Source organism: Ricinus communis, chromosome 10 (assembly GCF_019578655.1).
Source record: "Ricinus communis isolate WT05 ecotype wild-type chromosome 10, ASM1957865v1, whole genome shotgun sequence".
NCBI lineage: Eukaryota > Viridiplantae > Streptophyta > Magnoliopsida > Malpighiales > Euphorbiaceae > Ricinus > Ricinus communis.
Window position 1 is genome coordinate 12,840,919 of NC_063265.1, and position 18,094 is coordinate 12,859,012.

The window sequence follows — 18,094 nt, forward strand, 5'->3', positions numbered from 1 at the left end:
TAAATTATGTGCCGTCAATTAACATAAATTAGTTTTACCGACGACATGGATTACTGTTGGTGTCTTTCATCACCTTTCTCAAAGCAATTCGTGACGCACCAGTTTTTTTACACCTTACCGACATTGCTTACTGTCGCTAAAATATAGTTTAACTAGCGTCGCCATAATGGCTTATTTTTCTGTAGTTTATATATAACCGACTTACTTGAATCCTTGCTGGAGAAGGATTTCCTAATCCTCTCCGGACACGCCATATTTTATCTTCCTTTTGTGTACATATAAATATCATAAGATCACTTGAGACCCAATTAAATCCAGTCTCGATCTTTCTAGTGATATTTCAGAAAAAAAGGCAAAACTTCCTCACAAGATAACCCAGAAGAAGAAAATGAAGAATATCTCTTTCTCGGACTGGGAACTGGACGTAGCTCAGCTGCTACTCCAGCTAAGCAAGCTCTGCAACCACCACCAGAGGAAGAAAGGTATGATCGAAGGCAATGAAAATGATGCATCTTCTTGTGCTTTCTTGGAAGAGATGTTTGGAGAGGACGAAGATGGTTATCCGAAGCGAAGGATAAAGAGGTTAAAACCGATTGATCAGATTTACAAGTCCACTCGACCTATTACATGTTAGAAAGAATGAAAGCGTTCTTGAATAGTGTACATAATTTTCCTGTTTGATTACAAGAGTTCAAACTTCGAACTCCAGAGGAGTTTCTGAATTTTACTTTACATATATGTTTGATGTATATATAGGTTTCAGATAGTAATTAACGTCTCTACTTACCTTCTTTTTCCAATGAGAAATACAAAATGTACATTCTACCACTCTTACAAGCACTCGATATTTCAATTTTCAAGTGTGTTTCCTGGGAGATGCCATTGGTAACAGATTCCAGAATGTGATTATTGAGGAGATGCCATGCCATGCAGGTGACAGAAGCAAATAAACATTCTTTTCGTTCATCATCTGTCCGTTTATACTCCTCTTCAGGATAATTTTTCTCAGCCAGCGTATCTTCTTAATTAATCAAGCTCAGTATATAATCCTGTTAGCCGAGAGTGGGCACCCACTTTGTCGCCAGAGAAGGCCTCTGGAAATGCATCTTTTTGGTTCTTACCCCTTTGGCATAATTGTCTGGCTCCGAGGAAAGCTTATGATGTAATTCTTTATGGAACGAATTTTCTATCTTCTGGCAAAAAATAAGGAAGTGTGTTCTCTGCGTGTGCTGCATATCATATTTGTTGTGCAATGGTTAATGGCTTCGTGCTTAGAATACAGTGAGATTAGAGTTGTGGGTTATCCAAAGTTTAGCAGCTGTTTCTCTTGTGCAAACCTCTTTGATGGCCGGCAAACTCGGATTTAAATCCTGGTAATCTCTAATTGTCAAATAATTCAATCAACAAATTAGCATACGATGGATGACAGACTTAAGTTTAGGCTTGGGACTCTCTTTAGTCGGAAAACAATCATGCATGTTAGTGAAGTTGGGGTTTATTTTGCGAGATTCTTGGTAAATCTTTCACATGCTTTTATATAGAGAACCTCCTCACCAGAAATTTACAAGGCTTTTTATGCAGCTTCTGAATCTGATGTATAACTCTTAAGCTATGAGTCATCAGAAACCATTACATAATTATGATATAATTGTAAAAAAAAAAAAATAATAATAATAAACAGGACCGATACACTATTATTCGTGGTATTATTTATCCTTTTTTTTCATTTCAAATGCCAACGCTTAAAAAGGAAGCCTATTATAGACTTGGAAATAAATAAAAGTTGGAATGTATCAAACATAATACTGTTATCTCTAACTCCAGCCAACCCAACTCCATGGTAAAAAATTATGTAATATCCTCTCAAGAATGAGCAGAACTTGCAAAGAGATTGAACGCAAGATATTGAAGCTTCTTCACGGACACAATACCCGAACACAACTCCGCCAAATCCACGCCCATTTCCTTCGCCATGGTCTTGACCAACTCAACCATATCCTTGCCCATTTCATTTCCGTTTGTGGGTCTGAAAACAAAATGCCTTACGCAAATCGCGTTTTTCTCCAATCCGTAAACCCCAATATATTACCCTTTAATGCAATGGTTAAAGGGTATTCCCTATGCGGACCCTTTGAGGAGTCTCTCAGTTTCTTTTCCTCGATGAAAAGGCGAGGCATTTGGCCTGATGAGTACACTTTTGCTCCTTTACTTAAGGCTTGTTCGAGTCTCTATGATCTTAAACTTGGTCAGTGCATTCATAAGGATGTAATAATGATTGGGTTTGAGTGTTTTTGTTCGATACAAATTGGGGTTGTTGAGCTGTACGCTAATTGTGGATTATTGGAGGACTCCAAGAAAGTGTTTGATGAAATGCGTGAGAGGGATTCCATTGTTTGGAATTTAATGATTCGTGGGTATTGTAGAAGAGGAGATGTTAATATGGGTCTGTATTTGTTTAGGAAAATGAGTGAACGGAGTGTTGTTTCATGGAATATCATGATTTCTTGCTTGGCGCAAAGTGGGCGTGATAGTGAAGCTTTAAGGCTTTTCCATGAAATGCAGGACGAGGGTTTTAAGCCAGATGAGGCAACTGTAGTCACTGTTTTGCCCATCTGTGCTCGTTTAGAAGCTGTTAGTGTAGGGCAATGGATTCAGTCTTATGCCGAGTCAACTGGGCTTTATGGAGATTTTGTCTCTGTGGGGAATGCATTAGTGGATTTTTACAGTAAATGTGGCATGTTAGAGACTGCTAGAAGGGTATTTGTTGAAATGCCCCAAAAGAGTGTGGTTTCTTGGAATGCAATGATATCAGCTATGGCTTTCAATGGCAAAGGTGAACTTGGAGTAGATTTGTTCGAGGAGATGATAAACAAAGGCATGAAGCCTAATGATGCAACATTTGTAGCGGTATTATCATGTTGTTCTCATGCAGGGTTAGTAGAAAGAGGGAGTAATTTGTTTGCGTCAATGACTGCAAATCACCAAATTGAGCCAAAACTTGAGCATTATGGATGCATGGTTGATCTACTTGGACGTTGTGGTTGTGTGAAGGAGGCTTATGATTTGATTAAATCCATGATTAAGATTCCAAATGCTTCTTTATGGGGTTCTTTGCTTAGTGCTTGTCGTACTCATGGTGACATGGAGCTTGCACAACTTGCTGTTCATGAGCTTATTAATCTTGAGCCATGGAATTCTGGTAATTATGTGTTGTTATCCAATATGTATGCAGAAGAAAAGAAATGGGACAAAGTTGAGGAGGTTAGAGCAATGATGAGAGAGAGGAGTGTGAAGAAAGTACAGGGGCAGAGTGCAGTTGGATAGTTTGCAGTGCTGCTTTGATTTAATTGGCCTACAGAGTCTTTATTGCAACCCATTTACTGCGGGACTCAATTGCAGCAGCAAAGTGCCTGGTGGATCTTTCTTCTACATGAATGAGATAAGAGTGGCAGCAAATTAGAGCTCACAACCTGATCCATCTAGTCATCTATTTTGATGTTGGCTAAATCGTTGCAAGTTTAATGACAAGACCATTAGATCGAGAGCCAATGCCAGAAAAAGCATAAGGATACCTAAATATAGATTTTTTTTTGTGTGTGCTAAGAGTTAGGTTATCCTATTAGTTGTACCTCTTAAGAGTTGAGCAACTTAAAAAACCCAGAAAATTCTGGGGACTGAAATACTTTGAGCAGTTGGCATTTTAACCAGTGATGTCAGAGTGTGCCTATGAGTGCTGAAACCTTAGGGTTCTGAGTTTACGTGTCTTCAAATTCTTTTACAGGATCTAAAAGCATTCTGAAAACCTTAATAGGTAGTTATGGAAACTAAAACCACTTGCAATATTGTTCTCTAGTTGCTATTAGAAGAAGCAAGAACACCATTGGCCTAATATATATAATCTTCGTTGACTTCTCTGTTTCAAGTTCAATTTGCGGATTAGAATATGGAAAGGAAGAGGTGCTGTTGAAGGAGCTACATTCTGAATTCACGTGCTCTGTGTTCTTCTATATAATACTAATAGATTAAGCCTCATTGGTATAAGCAACAAAATCTCGCACATCCGTGCCCCTATTCTTGTATTTGTTGTATTTGGAGCAGTTACAAGATGAATAAACACAACCCGGTTGTCAAAGTTAAGATGTAGAAGGCAGGCAAGTTGGGCACTATGTATGCATTGCTAGTTTCACCTTCTATATAGCTTGCCACATTGAAGTTCCCTGCACAGAGACAGGTATTTATCTGTTAATAAACAATTATTCCTCCTAACATATGCATAATATTACATAGCAAGGAAACAAAAAGGGAAAACCTCTTAGGTTGGTGTTGCTGCAGCCAGCACTAATGGCGTATCTAATGTCTCTTACTGTAGCTCTATGGTAGAAAAGGAAATCACATAAAACGTTGTTAATGCAACTAAGGACTGCTCTTGTCTCGGTTAGGCAAGGTCCATTGCAGAAAATATCAGTTGCTTCTGGTGGAACATTAAGATTCCCACTCTGGGTTAGTCTATATGCCGCCTCGCACCCACTGTATATCTGGTAATAAGATTTCCAGAATACATAAACAAAGAATCTAGGATAATTCAAGACTATTTTTCGCACGACATTGAAAATGTTAATTATATATTTTCCGAGGTTACAACCTTATTGTTTAAGCATGGTAATGCATCTGCAATCATTTGTCCTGGAACATCCTCTGCATATCCTGCGCAGAATTACATCCGAACAACAATACAGAATGTCAACTATAAGGAGATGAAAAGTTACAAGGCAAAATTTATTGGGTTTCATGACACAGTGACCTGAATAGAAGCAGAATCAAGCCATGGAAATTAGAGTAAAGGTGATTATGAATTTCTGTTTCCGCAGAAATGAGAGCGCCATTACAAGAAGTTCAAAAAGCAGAAAAAGAAGAATTTATTTTGATTGATCAAGAGAGGCAACATATTCAATCAGGAGAAACTTTATGTAGGAGAGGTAGTTGGCAGTTAGATCAAAGTAGAACAACCTGGGGACAACACAAATGGACCAAAAAGGAGAGTGTAGTTGAAGAAGCCAACCAACTAGAAGCTGCTTTGAATGCTTTAATTTGAGTATCATTTGAGAACTGAGATTTGGCGTCTGCTTAATGGATATCAGGCATCTTTCAGATTTGTGCAAACACCCGTTTCCCTAATTTTGATATTGGAAACCCTTTCTTATTGTCATTATGAAGATGGGGTTGATGTTAACACGACAACTAGAATGTTTGTTCATCTACATCCCCACCTTCTAAATTCTGTGACGTTAATCTGGTTGGCAGCGTTTGAATTGAAAGACTTGTGACAGGCAAGCTCAAGCAGTGCCTATCCAATAGGAAAGTAGAAAAATTGAAACCTAAGCCGAGGTCACTAGGATAGCTCCATCCTCTAATAGACCCAAAGACCAATTGCTCTCACTTTTCCCATTTAGTTGTCTTAAATATTTAGAATTTATCCATTTTCCTTCCCGCAATTGGCATCGTTATTACTTAGTGTGATTTCAGGTGATGGTTTTATGTTTGGTCCGAGGACGTGACAGTATAGGCTACCAAGTATACCGCCAATGTAACTCCCAACAGTGCATTGAATTACCCGCGTGTGACTGGGGAAATATTCAATTCAAAATCATTTCAAGTACAACAGAAGCAGCTCATGGAAGCAATCAACAGACATCTTTCCAGAAGTCCCGTCTCATCATGTGCATAAAAAGGGCATGTGCATGTAATTTTACTAAGATTTAAAATGAAAACAACAGAAGTTCCTTCAACTGTGATTCTAGAACAAATGTTCAAAGCAATTTAGTATGACATAGCACTTGTGATTATGAACTGAGTAAACATTATGTTCCTATACCTCTCTAGTTAATATACTGAGAAAGCCACTTGAAACCATCTCCATAACCCATTTTTCGGACAATGCTACACATGAACACCTCAAGGGGACGGACATTTGAATCTCCCAAATTCACCTTCCCCTTGCCTGTGGTGAAGTTCGCAAGGCCCAGGTGGCAACGAAGTTCATCTTCTGATGCAGCATACGGTATATCGATTTTGTTGCCCAAGACAAGAAATGGAACATTAGCCAAAGCCTCGTCCGAAAGGAGAGCATCTAGTTCCTTTTTTGACTCGGCAAATCTCTCCTTGTCATATGCATCTACAAGGTAAACAACTGCATCCACCTTCAGATTTAAGAAAATTTGAGAAATAAATTCAGTCAATCAATATAAGTATAAAACAATAATATTTCTATGAATGAAGTGCCAAACATGCTCACCATCACATTCATCAATATGCTGAAACCTACATATGATCTCACCTCCCACGGAAATATAAAACATGTCTCATAACAGATGGCCATTGGCACCAAAAAGATCTACAAAAACTACTGACCAAAACTAGAGCTTTCTATGCTTGTTAATACTTCATCCTTATCCACTAGATGAAGTAAACCCAAATAAAATGGCACAGTGACATCAAATGTATGGTGAGCTACTATTAAAACACTTCCAAGAATAAAAGTGCCATCAGCGAACTCCCATTTGTTATTCGCCTCCCATGAATCAGATAATCACAAAACAAGATCATCTGGGATTATAGAGGCACAAACACCCTGTAATTCAGGATTGTTCACTGTTACCTCCCCAGGAACAATTTTGCAACATTTATGAAACCCTTGCACCAAATTCACATCCACGAACATTTAACTTCTTAAGTTGATCATGACGATTTGAACCAACTTATTATAGCAAGTGTCAATAACAAGTTCTAGGAACAATGCAATTACAATAAACTATTAATCAACACAGTAAAAGTGACAGACAAACCTTGGCATAATAGTCCTTCCATACTCTTCGAGCAATCTGATGGCCTCCCAAGTCAAAAGCCTTAAACTTAATTTTTCCAATACTCAACTCCTCTGATGTTGGATACTGTGTAGGCTGGTGTTGCACTAATCTCTGCAAACCACAAAAGAAAAAGACTTCTTAGATAGAAGAAAACCAACCAATACAACACTCTATCAATGAAACATCAATTTCAAGGTAGCATCACATAAGACAAAAACCACAACTACAAAGCTCAATTCATTTCCATTTCTCTTAATTAAAATTAACATATAAAACCATCAAAGTTAAGCCATAGTAACATTAAAATATATAGAAAAGTTCCATTCTACAATTACAGAATAACAATGATATAATCTAACCCAAAAGGCAAATTTTAATCAAACCGACCAAAAAAATCTCTTTCAAAAAAAAGGCACCTCGTCTTTCAACATATGAAGCAACGTCGTTTTACCAGCATTATCAAGCCCTAAAAACAAGATCTTTGCTTCCTTCTGATATAAGCCGAGCGAAGCAAGCACTCCATAGAACCAATCAAGCAAAAACATTGATTAGTCAAAAATATCTAGAGAGAGAAAGGGGAAAAGTAGAAATTGGAGAGCAAAAACCTAGAGAGAGAAAGCACTTGTTGTTTACACTGCTGCACACTTTTAAAAAAATTGAATTTGTCTTTATATGTGGTATTTTTTTACAAGACTTACTGTGTGTTTGCGGTGGCAACAATTGATTGGAGAATTTGTTTTTGATGGGTCGGTTCACGGGTTTGAGTTGCTTTGGCCAATCATAATTCAAGGATTGTAGTTGTTGGCGTCATTGGGTGAATGATTGCCGTCGATTCAAAAATGGACGGACTAGATTGGATGGTACGTATTTTAGGTGGGTTGTTGGTGGGACAAAGGCTCAACTTCCCTCTAAACTTATGCAAAAGCATTGAATATATTTCGATTTAAATTTTTAATAATTAATTTTTAAATTTATGTATTAATAAAAAATTTAAAAATATAAAATAATATTAATATTTAGATGTTAATTAAATTATTAAAATTAAAAATAATATCTATTTCATTAATCATTTTGTGAATTCTAAATTTAATTAAACATATTTCTATATAAAACGTCATTGTATATTAATAAAATAAATATTTTTTCAATTTTTATAATTTAATTAAGATTTAATATTTAATATTGTTTTATTTTTAAAAAATTTAATTAAATGTATTAGATATTTAAATATAAATTTAAATTGAAATTTTTCTAAATTGAATATATTTAATTTTAGTATAAATTTAGAGATTATTTATTAATAAAATCTTAATAAAATATATTTAACCGTCTTACATAAATGGAACGGGCAAATTGACCTTTTTTATCTGTTCTCGGTGGGAAGGTGTCGTAACTAATTGGCCTGGTTTATGCGGTATTTATTGAGCTGGGACAGTCAATTTAAACGGTGTCGTTTTCGTTCACCATGCTCTTTGACCCCACAGTGGACTGCAAAGCGGTGGCAAGATTTACCTTAAATGGGCCCCAAAACTCGCACAAACTAAGGTTACATGTTCATGGACTTGGATCGTTCTAGCCCATCTAAACTCATACAACAAAGTCAAGTTTGATTAGTGATTTTCTTTTTTCTTTTTTTTTTCTTTTTTTTTTCTTTCTAATTCATTGCAGCTTAATAACTGGTTGTTATATAATTGGAGATGATTAGTTATTTTAATTTACTATAAAAATAATAAATTTTAGTAATGTTAATAAGCAATGATGAGAAAATCTGAATCCGGTACTTTTATGATTCTCATAAATTTGATAAGAGATTAAATATTACACAAAAAAAATTACATATATATAATGTGGAATACACTTATTGATTTCATAAATCTAATTAATATTTTATTAAATAACAGAATTTATTTGTAAATATTTTATAGTTTATATATATATATAAATAGAAGTTACATTAAAGTCGAAAGTGTAATAATCGAGCACAACAAATATTAACAAATAAATTTAGTCTATCATTACGAGTAGATGCGATCTCTATAAAGGGTTTTAAATTTAATTTTCTTTTCATTATTTATAACACAAAATGTAAAACAAGAAAAGTGTTAATTTTATATTTTTACTTAATTAAATAAAAAATTATCTTTATAATATCTAATAATATTAGACGTTATATGGTCTATTTATATTTTAATCAATAAAAAGAATAAACGAATAAGAGTTAAATGCTTATATTTTAAGTGTTAAGTATAATTTAAATTGTTTAAGTGAGAAGAATGTTTGTATTTGGGAGTAAGAGATTTTGAGTTCAAGTTATTTCTTATGAATTTTTATTTTTATAATAAGTATAAAATAATGACTATTTCTCTATTATATAGTTCACCGCTTGTTAGTTTCCTATAAATTAAATAAAAATTATGATTGAAATTACAATTAAATAATTATTTAGCAGGGATAGATCTTAGTGGAATAAAGGGAGATTGATTGGGGGAGACAACAAGTTTTGGATGTCGTCTTCCATTAATATTTTAATATGATTTTCAGTGACATAAAGAATAGCAACACAAATGGTAATTAAAATATGATGCATAACAGAGATTAGAGTTCTTAATTTTGATAAAGCAAAAGATTCTAATTCTTAATGTCCGTATTAGTTTAGATAGCTATCAAGATTTAAGAAATTCAAAAGAAATGACATCTTATCCTCTTTCTTATCAAATCCTTCAACCAAAAGAATATTTATGCTTTCTTTCACTTATTTATTTATTCATTCTATTTTCTGGTTTCCAAAACTTAATTTTATAATTTCAGACATTTTTTAAATTCCATCTATTTCCTTTTCTTTTTTGTAAAATCGTGCTCGGAATAGTCAAATAAAATTCTAAATTAATGCATATCTGAAAGTAGAAATAGATCCTTTTCACCTTAAATTTCAATATTCTACTTTATTTTGATCTATATTTCCATGCATCTATCTTAAAAAACTTCGTTTCAAATTTTTTAATATCAATAATATAAATATACATACGAATTAGAGATATTTTATAAAACTAAAATAATTTTATAAAAGTAATATATTTTTACGAGTTTAACTTCTCTATAATTCTAAATTATTTAAGTTCGCCATTTAATAATAATAGCTAATGCAATATCTTATTCAATTTTTAAATACAATTAATTCGATAATTTAATCTTATACTTATTCAATGTTATTTTCAATATTCCATCTTGAATGCCATTTTTATCAAAGCACAATACATGAAAACCAAAAGTGTGCAGAGAGATTCTAGAACATAAATTCCTCAAAAACAATCTAGTGAACAAAGGATATAAAGAGATAGTCCAAGTGGTTAACGGAAGCTTCCTCAAATCTTTAGTTATCTAAAATCTGATTCTTGGCCTTCAGTTAGAGAAATAATCATTTATATTTTGTCCATTAAGCGAAGCCACACTGTGAACATCTAAGCTGATGAATAGAGAGAGAGCATTTGAATCACCATTTTAAGAACAAGGAGTAATACATTAGAAGCTGCTCAATGAAATTATGGAAGAGAACTGTTGAACATCAATCTATGTTGCATTACATTTGTCTCCTCCAACCAATTTGGAGTACTGCCGCAGAAGATCAGACAAAAACAAAAACAAAAACAAAACAAAACTTGCATATGATCTTCATCAAATACATGTAAAGTGTTAAAAGGACACTGTATAAAAAGGTTGTCGTTAACGGTTTGTGCTACAGCAGCTCCATTGACGTAACCATATTTAAAATCTACAACCTCCATTTTTATTAAATTTGTATACGGGTAGACACTAAGAATTTCTGCTCATTTTAATTTTTGTTTAATCATATTCACCAAATTATTAAAACCGTTGTTGAGACCACATGGAGGCACAGACCCACTGTCTTAATTTTGTAGGTATCCGGTATTTATAAAACTGCCAACATTTGAAAACCGTCTCCATTCTTTACCGCCACAGGCAGCGCCGTTGGATTTTCACCTTTTTGTTTTCTTTTAATCCACTTCCCAAACCGCCCCTATAAATACTGCCTCTATTTTTCCATACAAAACAATTCGAGAATCACAAATAAACTTTGCTTAATAATAATAATGGCGGACTCAGCGGCGGCAACAGCGAAACAGCGGAAGATCATGGTGGCGGTTGATGAAAGCGAAGAGAGCATGAACGCGCTCTCCTGGTGCCTCAAGAACGTCATTTCTCAGGATTCAAAAGATACTCTTATTCTTCTCTATGCTAAACCTCCTAGAGCTGTTTATACTGCTCTTGATGGCACTGGTAATCAATTATTCAACTAGCATAAAAACCTCCGCAAAATTCACTTATTTGATTAATGAAAATGATGAATTTGATTTACTTAATTTTATTCTTTTTATCAGGATATTTGTTTTCTTCTGATATTGTAGCGACGATGGAGAAATACAGTAAAGATGTCGCTGATTGTATCATAGAGAAGGCCAAGAAGATTTGCAGAGAACAAGCAGCAGCTGCTTCTGATGTGAGTTTTTCTTTGGTTTTTTTGTTGGAAATAGATATGGATGCTTTGTTTTTCGATTCTTTGGATGCGTCGACAAAATTGACTCTGGATTGGCACAGGTTAAGGTGGAAACGAGAGTAGAGAATGGAGATCCAAGGGATGTGATCTGCCAGATGGCAGAGAAGCTGCGCGTTGATGTGCTTGTTATGGGAAGTCACGGTTATGGTCTCATCAAGAGGTGAGCCCCACTTACCTTGACCCGACGTGTTAGTTAAATGAATTTATATTCGGGTCTGGTGCCGGTTACCGGCGCTGGGATCCGTTTTTGGCACCCGAAAATATTAGGTTTAAGTGGATTAGCTCATTCGATCACATATTTGATTAATTAGATTGATATGTTTTTAGGACTTGGAATTATTAGCATTATTTGCACTTCAAAATTTTGAAAGAAAAAACATATTGGCTTCTCTTGTATAATAATAATAATAATAATAATATAAAAAAAACGAAAGGCTTAATTTTGTTCCAATCTTTATATTCTTTTGGTTGGTAAAATGAACAATCCTCTAGAGCTTAGGAATCATTTTATAATTATAAATTTCATTATGTGGCGAAAAAGGATACACTAATGAAGTAATACAAAAAGCAATCATAAATAATGTGATGTGATTAATTATCAAGGTTGAGTTATGTCAAAATCTCAAACCTTGATAATGGTTAAAAATGGTGCATAAATAAGAAGTTTGCTAACAGAGTATTTTTGGAATTTTAGGGCATTTCTTGGAAGTGTGAGCAATCACTGCGCACAGAATGTCAAGTGTCCGGTGTTGATTGTGAAGAGACCCAAATCAACTGCTGGAAGCAAATAGTAAAAGCTTATATATTTTGATTATGTAAAGCTATATTTTCACTTTTGCCTTTTCTTCTTTTTTTTCGAATTTTGTTTTGTCTTTGCAGTTGCATGTGAGGTGTGAAACATCTTTGTATTGATTGTATCTTTGCTCTACAGTTTCTGTTAAAACATTGTTGTACATAAATTTCAGATTATGTTCTCTACTTGTTTGTACAGAGGATTGCTATTCATATCGTTGTGTTCTGCCGTTTCTAATGGTATGGTATTTACGCATATAAAATTAAAATAATTAATCTGAATATTATCATTTAATTAATGTATTAAAATATCAATTCAAACTTAAAACACTTAAATGGATCAACTTATTTAAATTTTAATTTCTTTTTTTCAAATTTATTTATCCAAATTCAAACCCGTTTTGTATAGAAATAATTGTTTTTCTTCACTACTCCCTTTGGTGCTGTAATTGTGCTGCTACAAGTGCCCTTCAATCGGTATAGGCAGTGCCCGCCAATCCCATAGCCAATTAGATTTTTTTTTTTTAATGCAATATATAATAATATATATGATATTTAAACTCGAAAACAAATTTTCACTATTTTATATATACGCTTTAAATAGCGAGTTAGATTTTAAATATAATATATATATTATTTAAGTTAAATGATTTGATATGAAAAAGGGCAGAATAGGTTTAATAAATGCCTAAACTAATAAAAAGATAATGAGAAAGTTATGCATTTAGAATGAGAGAGGACATTTTCACCTAAAATATCTCTACGAGAGACAACAAATAAAGGAAGAAGAAAATAACCTTAAAATGTTATTCTATGCAAAGAAGAAGAAAAACAATGTAAAGAATTTCCTTTTCTTCTAATATCTTTCTGGTCCTTGTTTATTTTCCCAAACAAGGGCTCAGTGTTGTCAAACCCAATATTAATCCAAATGTAATTCTCTTTTATTTGTATTTATATATTAATTAAATAATTTTAGACTGAATTATGCCTACTTGATAATGATTATAGAGTTCATTCGTTTGTTTTTATTTATTTAATCAAATAAAAAGTGGATGGAGATTTTGTTTTTCTATAATTCCTAGTTTCTCTCTTTGATTTCAACTAAAACAATATCTTGCATGGATACTCAGTTCTAAACTTCTGCCATGGTAACCTTACTATGATGTTTTCAAACTCCTATAATCAAGAATTTTGTTTTTTGATTCTCAGACTAAAATCTAAATGCCATTCCACTATCTCTTTCATTTTTTCAAATTATATATAAATAATGATTCTTTCTTTGAATCTTCTCAGGTCTTTTTATAATCAATGAACATCCCTTAGTTCACTTTCCATCCTCAATGTTTCCTTGGCTTCTGCAGCAATCGAGTAGGACCATGCATCAAGTTGTTGTTTTTTTCTTTTTTGTTCCCCTGTTTTTGTTGCTGTTGTTAACCGTCATCTGATTTTCAAATTTTATACGAAATATGCAGGTCGACATTACAGAATCTTAGCCATGGCGTTGAAGTTCAATTTCAGGACTTTAGGCCAGTTAAAAGCAGTCTTGAGGACCACTTACTTTTGCATCATTCTAGTAATTTCCATACCTTATTTTTGTTGTTTTGGTTCTTCTTTTCTCCAATCTGTTAAAGATATAAACTTGCACTTGACATTCTGAAATAATCCTGTGGCAGGCATTTTCCATTTTCATAATGGCATTATTATTCTCAATGAATAAACAAACCAAAGATCGTGTGATATTTGAATCAGACACAGCTCACAACAAATCTTTTGCGAAGATTGAGATGACTGCAGGGCTGCTGTATTATCTGAATTCTTCAGCATCAAATTTAGCCAGGGCTTTAAGTTCGTCTCTGAACGGCACTCAACTGTCATTCGGTGAAATTGCATCAAAGGTTAGTGTGACAGAACCCCACATCTCGTATGTAATAATAATACATACGTTATTAATAATTAAGGTTGTTTTTGTTTGTTTTCAGGTTGCGCCCACATTGTTTTTAGCGCTTTCTGCAGTTCCACAACTATCACAAGTTTCATATATTGGATTAGATGGTCTGGTTTTCTCATTTTACAATGACGAAGATCAAACACTTGCAGTATACTCCAACACTAGTTCATATTCTTCATCCTGGTTTACAGTACCAGTAAATCGCGACAACGGGCAGTTATATGGAGATGCAGTTGCCTGCGAAACTATGTTAACAATAAATGCTAGCTGGTTCGAGAAGGCCAAGAATAGCACAAGTGGGTACTCCTCTATAGGTACTGGATGGAACAAGGCTCAGGATAGCTTATTTCTTAATACTGCTGCTATGGATGGAAGAGGTGTTATATCACTTGGTTTTCCAACAAAAGCAATCATTGATAATTTCTCGGCACTCGATTTCCATGGAGGGTATTTTCACCTGGGCACAGTGGATGGACAGGTGATTATGCAGACAATTCCCCCAGACACCCAAATAGATATGCTGAACGGCTCCGTCACAGTGCAAATTTTTAATCCAAATGGTGGAAAAATGGGTCAGGACAATTTATCATGCTTCTCTGTTGATGGAAAATTGAGACCACTTCATGGAAAGATTGTGGGAAACAGATATATTTTTTATTGCTCTAACCTCTATATTGCTGGAGTCCAATCGGTATGTCAACTGTTAGTGGAATAGCATGAATATTACATGAAGAGTTGAGACTTTACATCAGTTTATGTGATCATTCCTGTCTTCTAATTCGAATCAGTTTTTGTGTTTTTATTATTTTTTTTCTTGTTCAGGTGTATGTACTGGCATATCCCAGAGATGGGTTGGTGAATCTTGTGCAGAGAAACATCAAGCTATCAACAATACTACTAGCATTAGTGTTTGTTTTCATTTTTACCTCTTTTTTAATCTACATGGTCATGACTGTAAGAGCAACAAAGAGAGAAATGTTTTTATGTGCTGCCCTAATAAAGCAAACAGAAGCAACTCAACAAGCAGAGCGCAAGAGTATGAATAAAACTAAGGCCTACGCTGGTGCAAACCATGATGTGCGTGCCTCTTTGGCGGCCATTACAGGTTTGATAGAGCTTTGTCAAGATGATGTTAAATCAGGCTCCGAGTTAGCAACAAACTTGGATCAAATGCAAAATTGTACGAGGGATCTCCTAGGTCAGTTGGCTATATCTTTTTCCTTGCATATATCTAATGGTTATATCCAAGTAATATTGACAATTTTTCTTCTTCTTCTCTGTGATGAAAACATGTTAAGAAATATTGAACTCAGTTCTGGATATGAGTAAAATTGAAGCTGGGAAAACATCACTTGAAATAGAAGAATTCAACCTGGCTCAACTGCTTGAAGATGTAGTTGGTATGTATTATCCTTTGGGTATGAAGAAATGTGTAGACATTGTGCTAGATCCTTGTGATGCCTCTAAACTACCTGACGTCAGGGGCGATCGGATAAAACTTAAACAGATCTTGTGCAACCTGCTCAGTAATGCCATAAAATTTACATCAGCGGGTCATGTTTCGGTCCGTGCTGTGGTCAAGAAAAAGAATATTGAAAAAGAGATTATTGCTTCTAGCACGACTGCTTTGAAGTTTTTATCATGGATGCGTCGCAGGAATAAGGATGCTTGTACTGATCTTGATGCCTTTCATACTGTCAAAGAAAATCCAAATGAAATGGAATTCGAGTTTGAGGTGGATGATACAGGCCAGGGAATTCCCAAAGATAAGCAAACATCTATCTTTGAAGACTATGTTCAAGTGAAGGAAACAGCTATTGGACAAGAAGGCTGTGGTTTGGGACTTGGCATTGTTCAATCTTTGGTAAGTGAATTGGATTTAATTCTAGTCCAGTTTTTAATTGAAAAGTGAGTTTAGGTGGTTTTCATTGGTGCTAGCAACAAGGAGGTTGGTAAGACCCTGTCACTAATTCTGTCGATTATGTGCTCTAGGTACGTGTAATGAAAGGAGAATTAACAATTATTGAGAAAGAGCCTGGAGAAAGAGGTACTTGCTTCAGATTTAATGTTTTTCTTTCCACGTGTGAATCTGAATCTTTTAGTACTGAAGAAAGTCGACCCTCCAGTAGATTTCATCAGCATTTTCAGTTCATGTCACCTAAATCGGAAGGATCTCATATGATATTATTTATCAAAGGCGATGAGAGGAGGAGAGTTTTAAAGAGGTACATTGAGAGCTTGAACATAAAGGTGACCATCATTAAGCATGGAAGATACTTTCGTTCTGAGCTGGAGAAAATAAAGCGTAGATTGGACCTTTCTTATTTCGCTTCAGGAAAAACAGATTCCAGTTCGGTTGACTACTTGAGTGCATCTACATCCAGTCATTCAGATCCAGAAGCAAACAGTAAGCGTCTCAGCATTAAGGACGGAGCTGACTCTGGTCTGCCGCAATTTAAGAAGACCAACTCCAAAAGTTCATCTGGGATCATACTATTTGTGATTGATTCCGATGCTGTTAGCAGCTACCGTGAATTTGAACACACTTTAGTCAGCTTCAGGAAAGATATTATAAAATCCTCATGTAAAGTTGTGTGGCTAGACGATCAAATCTCACGTCAAGCAGGATCTCAAGAGCAAGATAGGCGGATTTCAGAAGGCGATTATGTTACATACAAACCTTTTCATGGTTCACGTTTAACTCAAGTCCTATCATTGCTTCCTGAAAGAAAGGGTAATCTCCAATGCAACTTGCCAAAGTCTACGACAGGATTATCAATTCAAGAACTCCGCACTTCTGTAGATTTGAACCTTTCAAATGTTTCGAGCTCCTCCACATTCGAGATAGACATCACTTCCTCGTATCATCGCAGCTCATTCCAGCAGGTAGTGATGAATAAACCCGATGAAAAACACAAAGACAAACCTCTGAACGGGAAGAAAGTTCTAGTTGTTGAAGATGCCGAGTTGCTTCGACGTATAGTTACAACTACGCTGGGTAAACTTGGAGCAAATGTTGAAGCGTGCACAAATGGAGAAGAGGCTTTAACTCAAGTCTGCAAAGCTTTGAGCGATCAAAAGAAGGAAGGAGACTCAAAATCTATACCTTATGATTATATTTTCATGGACTGCGAGGTAAAAATATCCACAAACTAGATGATTATATGTATATATCAGATAATGTCATTTGCACACCAACTGTAATTTTGTAACATGTTTTCGTTCCTGCTTCTTTGGTTGTGCAGATGCCAGTAATGAATGGATATGAAGCAACAAGATTGATAAGGATAGAGGAGAGAAAACATGATGTTCATATTCCAATCATTGCATTAACAGCCCACGCAATGCCGGAGGAAGCAAGCAAGAGCATTGATGCCGGAATGGATTTCCATTTGAATAAACCTTTGCAAGTTGATAAACTGTTGGGTGTAATCCAATCAATTGGTAATCAGTGAAGAATTCCAACTTCAGTTTAGGTTTTATTTTCTTTAATTTCATTCCTTTATCAAATATGATGTTATAAGGCTGTCTTTGGGTAGGTAGATATTGTCCATTTTCCTAGGGGGCATTTACTTAAATTCATTCTATTTGGTACAGCTTTTCTAAATAAAGATTATGATTATTCTTTTTCTAATTTCTTTGAAATTCTAAAACTAAAAATGTCAAACTAGGCCTTAGTTTATGTCTCTACATATCATACATCTCAAAAATCACATGAGAATCGCAAAATAGTTTTCAGTAATCTGCCGGATGACACTGTATTTGTAAGATAATGACGCAGAAAAGTGATACAGAATTCAAATCTTTTTGATAGGTTAAAAAATCTGCCTGGTCAAAGAGTTTTAAGCTGGTTTTCAAGTCCAAACTTTACTGTGAATCGTTTCACTTTTGTGTTCATAAAGACCAGAAAAAGCTGTT

The 18,094-nt window shown here is 34.7% G+C and overlaps 5 protein-coding genes and 1 non-coding gene across 8 annotated transcripts; 3 read left to right on the forward strand and 3 right to left on the reverse strand.

The window, feature by feature from the left end:
* The first annotated feature begins 1,732 nt into the window (after positions 1–1,732).
* Positions 1,733–4,146, forward strand: LOC8269808 (pentatricopeptide repeat-containing protein At1g09190). Its single transcript, XM_048379980.1, has one exon. The coding sequence runs from the start codon at positions 1,870–1,872 to the stop codon at positions 3,322–3,324; it is 1,455 nt and encodes a 484-aa protein (XP_048235937.1). The 5' UTR covers positions 1,733–1,869; the 3' UTR covers positions 3,325–4,146.
* On the reverse strand, positions 3,881–5,565 carry LOC125371309. 2 transcript variants are annotated; one of them, XM_048379981.1, is made up of 4 exons: positions 4,802–5,565; positions 4,643–4,704; positions 4,310–4,535; positions 3,881–4,217 (listed from the first exon to the last, which is right to left on the reverse strand). In XM_048379981.1, the coding sequence occupies exons 2-4, from the start codon at positions 4,676–4,678 to the stop codon at positions 4,099–4,101; spliced, it is 381 nt and encodes a 126-aa protein (XP_048235938.1). In that variant the 5' UTR covers positions 4,679–4,704; positions 4,802–5,565; the 3' UTR covers positions 3,881–4,098. The 2 variants fall into 2 exon arrangements, with proteins under 2 accessions (XP_048235938.1, XP_048235939.1); XM_048379982.1 differs by having other exon boundaries at positions 4,643–5,565.
* A 153-nt stretch (positions 5,566–5,718) lies between these two features.
* Positions 5,719–7,527, reverse strand: LOC8269809 (GTP-binding protein SAR1B). Its single transcript, XM_002512452.4, has 3 exons — positions 7,280–7,527; positions 6,843–6,974; positions 5,719–6,197 (listed from the first exon to the last, which is right to left on the reverse strand). Exons 1-3 carry the CDS (start codon positions 7,406–7,408, stop codon positions 5,877–5,879), a joined length of 582 nt encoding a protein of 193 aa, XP_002512498.1. The 5' UTR covers positions 7,409–7,527; the 3' UTR covers positions 5,719–5,876.
* LOC112533770 lies at positions 6,494–6,610 on the reverse strand. Its single transcript, XR_003078133.1, has one exon. It is a non-coding gene; the product is annotated as a small nucleolar RNA snoR83 (small nucleolar RNA).
* Positions 7,528–10,825: 3,298 nt separating the features above from the next.
* Positions 10,826–12,441, forward strand: LOC8269810 (universal stress protein A-like protein). 2 transcript variants are annotated; one of them, XM_015714901.3, is made up of 4 exons: positions 10,826–11,159; positions 11,288–11,379; positions 11,478–11,596; positions 12,131–12,441. In XM_015714901.3, the coding sequence occupies exons 1-4, from the start codon at positions 10,973–10,975 to the stop codon at positions 12,225–12,227; spliced, it is 495 nt and encodes a 164-aa protein (XP_015570387.1). In that variant the 5' UTR covers positions 10,826–10,972; the 3' UTR covers positions 12,228–12,441. The 2 variants fall into 2 exon arrangements, with proteins under 2 accessions (XP_015570387.1, XP_002512499.1); XM_002512453.4 differs by having other exon boundaries at positions 10,838–11,159; positions 11,261–11,379.
* Positions 12,442–13,128: 687 nt separating this feature from the next.
* Positions 13,129–17,810, forward strand: LOC8269811 (histidine kinase CKI1). Its single transcript, XM_002512454.4, has 8 exons — positions 13,129–13,596; positions 13,701–13,801; positions 13,902–14,123; positions 14,208–14,867; positions 14,999–15,374; positions 15,475–16,040; positions 16,169–17,311; positions 17,422–17,810. The coding sequence occupies exons 1-8, from the start codon at positions 13,569–13,571 to the stop codon at positions 17,629–17,631; spliced, it is 3,306 nt and encodes a 1,101-aa protein (XP_002512500.3). The 5' UTR covers positions 13,129–13,568; the 3' UTR covers positions 17,632–17,810.
* Positions 17,811–18,094: the final 284 nt, after the last annotated feature.